Genomic DNA, 10,048 nt, shown 5'->3' on the forward strand with positions numbered 1-10,048 from the left:
CAAAAGAAAAAAAAAATCTTTAAATAAATTTTTGTTTCGTAAAAAAATATTTTTATGGTTAAAAAGTTTTTAAGATGTTTTTTTTTTTGACATTATTATTTTTTTGATTGAATACTACTTTTTTTTGTTTGACATGATTTTTTTTTGATTGAATACTCCTTTTTTTGTTTGACATGATTTTTTTTTTGATTGAATACTCCTTTTTTTGTTTGACATGATTTTTTTTTTTGATTGAATAATTGTGAAACAAATCTAACTCCATAGAAATATACCTTACCTGACAATGTCAGGAAGTTCGTAAGTTCCTGAGTAGATTTTGGATTTCAGTGAGACAGCTGAGACAGTTTCAGACTGTACTGTGATGCCACCAGGGGTCTAAAAATGAACAAGGACATGAATTTAGACATGAACAAGATCTTTTTTTATGTTGCTTCAGGAAAAGTGTACAAGTATTTTTTTTCTAGGAGTAAAATTCCTCTTTGTTCTGTCAATTGTTAATGTGATTGACCCTCCTTGACTTGAATTATATTTATTCACTTTTGTCTTGACAGACCATGCAACACTTGTTTCATATTTGCATGTGATTTTTAATACACTCAAGTCTTAAAATGCATGTTTTAGTCACTTTGCGACGTGAAAAATGTAGCAATTATATTTAATTTTAGAATTTTTTTAGAACTTAGTAAAAGCCATTTTTCTTTATTATTCGTATTCTTGCTAATCTCTGATATTTATAAAAAAATATAGTACAATACCATAATATTAACGGTAAATGAAGTATCTGCTTGAGATTGATCGTGTTTTTCTACAGGCTCCATGCCAGGTGTCATTGGGAAAATCCTGTAACGAACTGTTGGAGAGATGGAAGGAGACAAGTGGGCTCTGTGAGGTATTTTCAGGACCACTTTCAGCCCCATCTTGTGCAACATGTTACGAAACACCACACAAATAACAGCAGGTTTTGTTTTAGCAAGCACAGCAATTTTAAAAAAAGAACAAGGAAGAGAAAGAAAATTCCAGGAGTCAGAAAGAAAGAAAGAAAGAAAGAAAGAAAGAAAGAAAGAAAGAAAGAAAGAAAGAAAGAAAGAAAGAAAGAAAATTGGGGATAGATGTAGAACTGGACTCACCAGGCCTGCTAGGGGTATAGATGGGTTTGTCAGTCTGAATGAAAATGTAACCAGATTGGAAGGAAACTAACACAACTTTCTCAAGAGTTGTGCCATCGATTACCGCTTGGATGTTAACATACTGGTTGACGTTGGGATCATCTCTGAAATCTTCAACAGGAATCTGAGAAAACAGACAAAAGATAATCACAACGTAACTCATAACATTGTAATACGTCATACAATTTTAATACATTTACGATGTAGCTACAATAACCAAGTGCACATTTAAATACAGGTAGCATGTTCACAAGAACGCAAGCCAAAAAAAAGGGGAAGCAGAGATTAAAGTCCAAACAAAAAGAGACAAAAAAAGGTCAAAACATGCATAATAAAGCATGGCTGAAAGGCCTGATTATTTTCTTTCTCACTCTCTACTTCCTTGTCTCCTTCTGCCTTCCTTCGAGTTCTCTTGTCCGTCACTAGAAATCATTATGAGCACGACATCTTGAAAGATCCCTAAATATCTAAACTGGATGAGAAGGAAAATATGCCATTGGCTAGAAGTAAGAATATTTCTTTGCTTATTTGACAGAGATCATCAGCCAATTAGGCAGGTCATTTTTAGTTATTTAAAATGTAATTGTTAAACCTGAAAGTATATCTTTGTTGGGAATTACTTTCATGCACCAAATCGATGCCAAAAAGCCATTAGCGTATCCTTACTGCTCCAGAATCTGAGACAATATACACACTTGAAAATATTTCGAGGACTTTTAACAGTAAACTCTGATGCCTTGGGCAGAAAAAAGTGGGAGTCTGTACATTATCATTATTATTTTCTTAGATATAATGAATTACGTTAACTGTGCAATGTTTCTGTCAAATCAAGAGATTATTACTTTATATTTTTTTGTCCAACAAATTCTAGTTTATGTTTTAAAATGAGATAAGATCAGTGTGGTTAACTGGACATGACTCAAAGATGATTTGTGACAGCATACATTGATAATGCTAATAGAAATGGGTTGATGGAGCATTAAAACAAAGTATGTTCAAAGACAACATTGTTTTACCGTAATTTTTCCAAACTCCTGAAAATTCTTTGATTTGGTAAGTCCCACAGTTGTAGATGCCAGATTTCTGGTTTTGCTTGGATGGTTCTTCACATATATTGCAACGTTAAGGTCAGTTTCCTTCTCATAGTCCTGAATTTCTACAAAAATCTTTTCTTCTGTTCCTACTCTTAGCAAGTTAGGAGCAGACATCACCATCCTGGAGAAAGAGGACACAGACAGGGTTGAAAACAAACAAAACAAACATGGACGGGCTAATCGTTTAACTTTGTTTTCTTTTAGAACTTTAACAAAGTTTGTAAGAAATGTAAAAAATGCAATCAAATAAACCATGGTTGGCTCATAAAACAGAGAGAGAACCATGGAATTCAATATGTACCAGACAACAAATTAGTCATCTATTATTGGCCTTGACTAGAAACCAGAACTGGGTAAAAAAAAAAAAATCAAGTTTGTTCTGAGATCTGTTTGTTGCTTGTTGTGCAATACACCACTTAGCAAACTCGCAATAAAAACTGTTCCAATGTAATAGACATTTTAAGCATTTTTACCTAAATGACAACAATTACCAATATTTAACAATACCCTCTAATATTTACTCTGTATCCTCACAAAAAAAAAAATAGCTGTTGCTCATGTTTTAACTTCAGTGTGTTGCTGAATAACTTTTTACACAGATAAAATTATATGTTAAAAAGTGTAAATGTTTGAACTGATTTATTTACAGAGTTAAATTTACAAGCTGTAAAACAATGATCTGTACTGGTAAACTCGTTTTTCTGTGGGTTGAGCCAAGACAGCTGAAGGTATGCAGAAATTTGTCAACATGACTGCACAAGGCAAATATGTTAATTATGACAGCTAATAATGACATTTCTAATCACAGAAATTATTTTAGAGGAAAAGGAAATATTCATAAGTTGACTTATTAAGTGTTAATGTCATTCTGTAGAACTACAATGCTATTAAAAGTTTCAAATTTTAATTATTAAGTAATATGTGCCTTAAAATAGTATTGATAGTGAAGCAATATTACAGTGTATAATGCAAAAAAAAACTTGTGACTGTTATGCACTCTGCTAAAACACTATATTACTTACTGATTTAAAAAAGGAATATTCTCATCAGTATTAGAAGGGGCAACAGATAAACTTATTAACAGCAGAGCATGTTTTTTTTACATTTTTAGGTGAAAATGGGTTGTGGTGATGCATAAAGCTAAGGAGGAACGTGTGACGGTCAGGAAGGTCTACTTACAGCGGAGATCCAACGGTTGGGTAAATCTGAAAGAAAAATGCCAGAGTGGCCATGAGCCACAGCTGAACCCAACACACCCGTCTACCTGACCCCATGTCTGCTCCGAGTGTTTACTCTCAGTCCGAGGTTCTTTTCTTTTCAACCAGCAGTGGGCTGTACGTCTTCTCCTGTCTCCTCCAATTAAAAGCTTTAAATACCATATTTTGACTCCCAGATCTAAAACACATCTGTATTTCACATAACCCTCATAAATTGTATTCTTCTCCTTTTAATTTGAAAAAGACTAAATAGATATAGGAAGGCCATGTTCACAACATGAAAAAATATTTTTATTACTTTTAAATACACAATAAATGTAGATTTTAAAGCTCTAGAGCAGGGGTTCTCGAGGGCTGCTATCCTGCATGTTTTCTTTATTTCCCTGCTCCAACACACCTGATTCAGTGGTTAAATCACCTCTTCATGTTCTGCAGAAGCCTGTTAATCACCCATTGATTTAAATCAGGTGTTTCGGAGCAGAGAAACAAGTAAAACATGCAGGATAGTGGCCCTCGAGGACCAGAATTGGCCACCCCTGCTCTAGAGCATATAAAAAGGTTAATTGTGTGTTCATATATGGCTTAATGGATTGCTCTAATAGCTCTTTTTGAAGGTAAATGATTTGGTCCAGATTTATTTTATCAAATTATTTTCTACCTTCAACACATTAAAGCATCCATGCCATTACAAGTGAGCTGTACAATTTAGGCAAACATTTCACATCCACAATTTTCCAACTCTCTATCAGGTTTAGATAACGCATTTCTGATAAATGCCAGCATAGTTTACGACCTATCACCACACCAAATATTCCCATAATTCCATAGAACTTTTATTTGCTTCTCCTATCTCTGTTGCACATCTGAGCAAACTCAAAATGAAATGTCGTAATTTACGGGAATTTCAGGGATCAAAGTACTTTGGCAGATCGATTGCATTGACAAACATTTGTTCCAGGAAAATCAAGTAATAAATTTACAAAACTTTGCTCAAATTGCAGGTTTACTATCCAGTACTAGGATAGGGCAAAAACTGTTTAACCCTCTGGGGTCGAGGGTGAAACTAAACGTTTTTGGACTATTTTAAATTTCCTTCATATTTCACCCTAAAAGTGGTTTAACCTGCCATGGTTGGAGTCACTTTTCAGCACAATCTCCCAAGTTATTTTTTCCTTTTGACCTGCTGCATTAACACAACAGACCTAAAATCACACAAAAAACATAAAATCCGAGTGAAAAATTCTTAGTTTTTTTACAGTAATAACCACAAACATACTTAATGAAATGTTTTTACAACTTAGAAGTCAATATAATTAGTAATATTCATAAACACATGAACAAATTGAGCAAACAACAAAGTTATATACACTTTCTCCATTAAAATGCTGACAATTTCTTAGACTTTTTTTAGGCTAAACAATCAGGAGTTTTAATAAATTGCCATAAATTCTTTGTGCCACTCATATAAACAGTTTTGTTTTGGCGTGTGTTTGTAGTATTTGGTGTAATATGAATCACCACTTCCTAACTGACTAACTCGGGGACAAAGGATATGTCTCTTTGGAACAATGCGGAACATGTAAGTCTAAAATTCAGTCTGTCAAAATGTAAATGTATAATTTATTTATAAACACACAACTATGGATGTTACAGAAAGGGACTTTGGGACATTGGAATTACTTAATCATGTTTTATTTGAATACAAATAAAATTTGTATTTCAACTTCAACTCAATAGCCTTATGAACTCAAGCTTTGTTTTATTTAAACCATCACACAATACATTTTCTTTTCTTGTAGTCTCAAATTTTCTTCCGAAGACATTTATACCAGGAACTAATTGTAGCATTATTATGCTTTTTTGTGGTTGTTTCTATTATTTATCACTCAGATTTGCAGTTTAATTGTGAATTTCTTTACCAAAATTCTGAAGCTTGTCAGAAAAAAAGAAAACTCTGAAAGTACAGTTCAGGTACACGTACACTGATTTTTAAAATCCTTTATTTAAAACAATTCAAGTGTGGACTGAAGAAGCAACTTTGATAATCTGGATTCTTTAATAAACTTCCAGGATGTCATTCAGATATCCATCTTCTTCACACTCATCTTCACAGTAATCGTCCTTCAATCCATATTTAAATTCTGTGTCCATAAATCAGGCAGTATTTGCTGAATGGCCATTTTTCAGTTCTGGTCCAGGGTATTGTTTCCGAATTTTTTAGATTTATACAACTCCTGTACCAAATACTGAATTCAAATTAATGCGATGAAGACAACATGTCTCAAACCCAGACAACGTTAATCAGATGTGCCTAAAAACATTTGGGAGAGTAGAAAAAAAACCCATTTCAACAAAAGTTAAGACTTTAAAACAGTATAATAGTATTACATAACAATTTACACCGTTTTATTCAGTCTCTCCTTCACATGATCTTTTACAAATACAAATTAAAAAAAAAATACAAAAAAAAAATTTCAAAAATTGTGCTTCTTTTTTCTTTTTAAATGTAATTATTCCTGACATGCGAAGGTGGTGTTGTAGTCGACCATATCCTCCAAGCCCAAACAGGTGGGTCGGTGTTCATCAAGCTGACACTCTGCTGGTGTTGGCCAGTACTCAACCCAGGTTCTCTCCCCCAGCATGTACCGATACCTGAGGAGAGCGACGACAGAAAAACATTAAAAGGTGATGTGACCAGCTTTCTGTAACATGCCAGAACATAACTGAATTACAAAAAAAAAGACCTGAAATATACCAATTGAATAAATTAAATCTTGTACAAACTTACGTATTCTTGTGTTCATTTATGGATGCGCCCATAATAAGGTACATTTTGTCTTTAATTAGATTTAAAGCTTCTCTGCAGGACTGATGACTGAAGAATGTACGCAGTTTACCCGCAGGATTGACATCAATGCTTCCTGTAAACAAAATGGAAAGGGAAATGGCTTTTAGAAATTTATTTTATGATTTAAAGGTGAAATATGCATCTTAGGAAAACAACCGTGAAAATAAATACTTTGGCACTATACTGAATTAGAATTTTTAGGTTTTTGCAGTTTAGTTTATTAATTTTCTACTTTTGCTGTCTATATCAGAACCCATCTATTTACATATTATGTGTTGTTACTTTATCTAATCTGCTTGTAAATAATGCTTGTCATTTTTCATCAGTATGTCCCTCGCCAGCATCATTCTATAATGACAGAACGAAAAGTTGTACAGTTGGCCTCTTTCCATTTTGAGTTTTAAAAGCACATTTTATCCTGAAGTGCTTCTTGGTGAGAATTTAACATGGCTGTGAGAAGAAACTTTTCATCTACTTCACCAAACAAAGGTCTTTTTCACAGAGGAAAACAAATTCTGAAGAGACACAGATACCCAGTAAACAGTCCATGCCAATTTCTATACTGCAATGTAGAAATACTTTTTAAAGCTCAATACCCACCGTCCTTGATGACCTCGACTATCCGCATTATGTAAGAATCTGCAGACAACTCAAAGGTAATGTTTTCCACCATAACTTTGTAGGCTGCAAGCAGACAATAAGTAGAAATGAGCTCCAGTCTTTACTCTTAATTATAGCTCAAATAGTAAAGGTGAGAAATGTAGTACACTTATGGTTTCTTACCAAACTCAATACTCCTGCTTTCGCAAATCTTGTCTGTTCGCTCATCATTGCTGATTTGGCCGCTCTTCTGCATAGGGCAGTACTCTAAAATAATAGTGATAATAAAAAGAGATACAATGTGTAAGCGGTCTGCGGACAAATCAAAGTTTAAAAGTTAAAGGTCTTGGAAAAAATGCAGGAACAGTTCAATCAGGAGTGGATGAATAGTGAGATCTGAAGATCTGAAATAGAAAAAAAAAGCTTTTTTTTAAAAACCAGGATGGTTTGGCCAATGCTCAGCTGAAGACAAGTCTGCTTTAAATAGGGTTGTCATAGTTGCATCAAAAAATATTGGTCTGTTCTGATATTAATGTCGTATACAAATGCCACCTTCTTAAAGTTGAACTGAAGGTAGCCAAGGACCAATGTCTCCCTGCAAATACCCATTTTAGCCCCTTTCATTAAGGTGTACAAATATCTCTTCTCCACCCATTTCTTAAATAGCACATTAAAAAAATAAATAAATCAGCATAAAAAAATACTCCATCTTTTCTCCTCTGTTTCATTGTAAACACATTCAGCTGCTGCTAGAAAGTTACCGTGTGCCCAGGAAAGGTTACATTTAATGTCTTGTGTTTGCAGGAAATCTCATTCTCCTACTACTTGTTTACCTTCTGCACATGTGCATTCACTCCCTGTACAGAGCTGCAGCAAGTGTCCAGCCCTTCTCTCTGGATGGTAGAATTTCACACAAGATGTTCCTGAAAAGGGAAAAAAGTAATTGAACATTTCTTGGCTTTTGCAGCACAGCAAAACATACAGCAAAACATACAATTGCAATTAACTCTAATATTGTCTCAAGTCTAATCAGTTTAACACAGTTAATTTTTAAAAGCACTTATAATAGCAAAGAAATAATGAGACATCAAAATATAAAGGCAAACTGAAAAAAATCCCCAACAAGGGCAACATTTTCTTCTAAAACTTACTGTCATAATATTCATAAACAGACACAGCTGCTGGCTGTAAGATGCCCACTTTCAACTTCTGATGAATCCTGAAAGCAATCTCCTCTGGTCGCCTGTGAGAAACCTGAGGGGAAAATAAAATAAAATAGACAAGATTAAACCAGACATCAATATGGGTGGGAAACAACAGAGGAGGACTGATGGCTCACCTTGTCCAAGTAGATGATAAGAGAGCCTCTCTCTGACAAAACCGTGTTCATCTCATATCTGTCAATAGTGCGGGCAGGTCCTCGAGACAACTGCACACATAGAAACATGCCAGCAGACATATTTGTTTGTTTTTAACAATAATATGTTCCTTTGTTTTGGTAATAATATTTAACACTGATTGTTAAACTCCACTAAATGTGGGTATTTGATAAATTTCTTACCAAGTCCAGGTCGTTTGTGTTTACTGTGAAGCCAGTTAGCAAGCCAATATCTAAGATTGACATGGTGGCGTCTTTGTCCTTGTCCAAAAACCTGTACACAGAATTTACAGAAGAATTAAGTTTTCAACTAAAGGCATTTCTTTAAAGAATGTACATCAGCCAATGGCTTTCATGCATGCTTTGTACTTCATGTTATGCTGAGAAAAAGGTGGTCTCACCCTCGTAAATAATTTTATGCACAGTCTCCTGCAATATAGTAAGATGTGGCAGCACTTAAATCACATCCTGGGGATGGTGATTTGCAATCCTGCCAGTTACAGCCATTTTGTATTGCTAACATTAATTAGCTGTGGCTGCCATCTTGAATTGTGGGCAACTTGAGTTGTAGATGTAAAGGCAATGAATACATTCTGAGAGTTTCATTAAAATACATCTGGTGATTCAAGAGTTATTTTGCTAACAGAAACACAGGGCTACAAGCAAAGATGTTGCACTTGCAGTAAAGCTTGGTGGTGACTCTCAGCTACAATCAGATCAAATTTGATCTAATATCTGTAAAACTGAACTTATAGGCCTTTTTGTCAATTAGGTGTGATGGCCATGTTAAACTGGGGCAGAAGTTTAACATGCGCCCCCCTTTTCGGAAAAAGAAAATTGTCCATACCCTCCCAGGCCTCAAAACAAAAAGGTAACAATGTGTCAAGTATTCAAGTTTAAGCATGTTTATTAATGAGATATTTTGCTAACAAAACAACAACAACAACCTGAAACAAATCAAATCAAAGTTGACTGCAGTAGTTATTTTAGAATCAGATCTTGATCACCAGTTAGCACTTAGAGCATGTGTTGAAACGCCACACCAGGTTTGAGTTCAATACCTGTAAAATTGGATCGGTTATAGCTATTTTTGTGCTTGCTAAGATCACTTAGCTGTGGCGGCCAACTTGAGATTAACTCCAAAAGGTAAATAATTTAAATGTACATTCAATTTTTACTGTATGTTACGGCCCGGTGGCCTTCGGTGTATGTTTTCTTTTTTCCCTCCTTCTCCTTGTTCAGGCTCTGTTGTGGGACCATTGGATGCAACCCTTCCTGTCTCTCCTTCCTGGTCGCCGCCTACAGACGTCGTGATTGGCTGGCCAATTGACTGCTCCACCTATCCCTGAGGAGGCTTGCCATATTTAAACCTTCACTTCCTTTCCCCAGGGCGGCTGTTCCTTTGTTTGAACAGTGCGCCTTGTTGTTTTTTTTGGGGGGGTTTTGTGACACTGTAAAGTTTGCGCTATGTCGCAATTTGACATTGATTACTTTTTAGAGAATCCTTCTCTTGATCAACTCACTAGTTGTCACAAATCTGACCTAGTGCAAATTGCTAGCCACCTATCCATTATTCATCCCAAACAATTACTTAAGAAGGAGTTAAAGGATCTTATCATACATAAATTGGTTGAGTTGGAGTTGTTGGCGTCACCTGTAGGGGATAAAGGTCCTTCTGTTGTGCCACCTGTTCCTGACCCTAATGTAGACTCACCTGCTCCCGGTCCTTCCACAAAAACGCTAGA

The 10,048-nt window shown here is 35.1% G+C and overlaps 2 protein-coding genes across 2 annotated transcripts in view; both read right to left on the reverse strand.

Annotated features, from left to right (window-relative positions):
• The window catches only part of LOC108241464 (complement C3-like), a 32,930-nt gene extending 29,371 nt beyond the window's left edge, over positions 1–3,559 (reverse strand). The window contains exons 1-5 of the mRNA XM_017425609.3: positions 3,440–3,559; positions 2,183–2,381; positions 1,128–1,290; positions 756–850; positions 278–375 (exon numbers count right to left, since the gene is read on the reverse strand). Of these exons, the coding sequence (XP_017281098.1) occupies positions 278–375; positions 756–850; positions 1,128–1,290; positions 2,183–2,381; positions 3,440–3,534 (650 nt within the window). The 5' untranslated portion in view covers positions 3,535–3,559. The remainder of the gene's footprint in view (positions 1–277; positions 376–755; positions 851–1,127; positions 1,291–2,182; positions 2,382–3,439) is intronic.
• Positions 3,560–5,460: 1,901 nt separating this feature from the next.
• The window catches only part of LOC108241457 (complement C3), a gene marked incomplete in the record, with an annotated part of 58,614 nt that continues 54,026 nt past the window's right edge, over positions 5,461–10,048 (reverse strand). The window contains 8 exon segments of the mRNA XM_037974723.1: positions 5,461–6,129; positions 6,266–6,398; positions 6,926–7,009; positions 7,109–7,192; positions 7,759–7,848; positions 8,077–8,179; positions 8,265–8,354; positions 8,487–8,577. Coding sequence (XP_037830651.1) covers positions 5,988–6,129; positions 6,266–6,398; positions 6,926–7,009; positions 7,109–7,192; positions 7,759–7,848; positions 8,077–8,179; positions 8,265–8,354; positions 8,487–8,577 — 817 coding nt within the window.

Source organism: Kryptolebias marmoratus, linkage group LG3, assembly GCF_001649575.2.
Source record: "Kryptolebias marmoratus isolate JLee-2015 linkage group LG3, ASM164957v2, whole genome shotgun sequence".
In the NCBI taxonomy this organism is placed as follows: domain Eukaryota; kingdom Metazoa; phylum Chordata; class Actinopteri; order Cyprinodontiformes; family Rivulidae; genus Kryptolebias; species Kryptolebias marmoratus.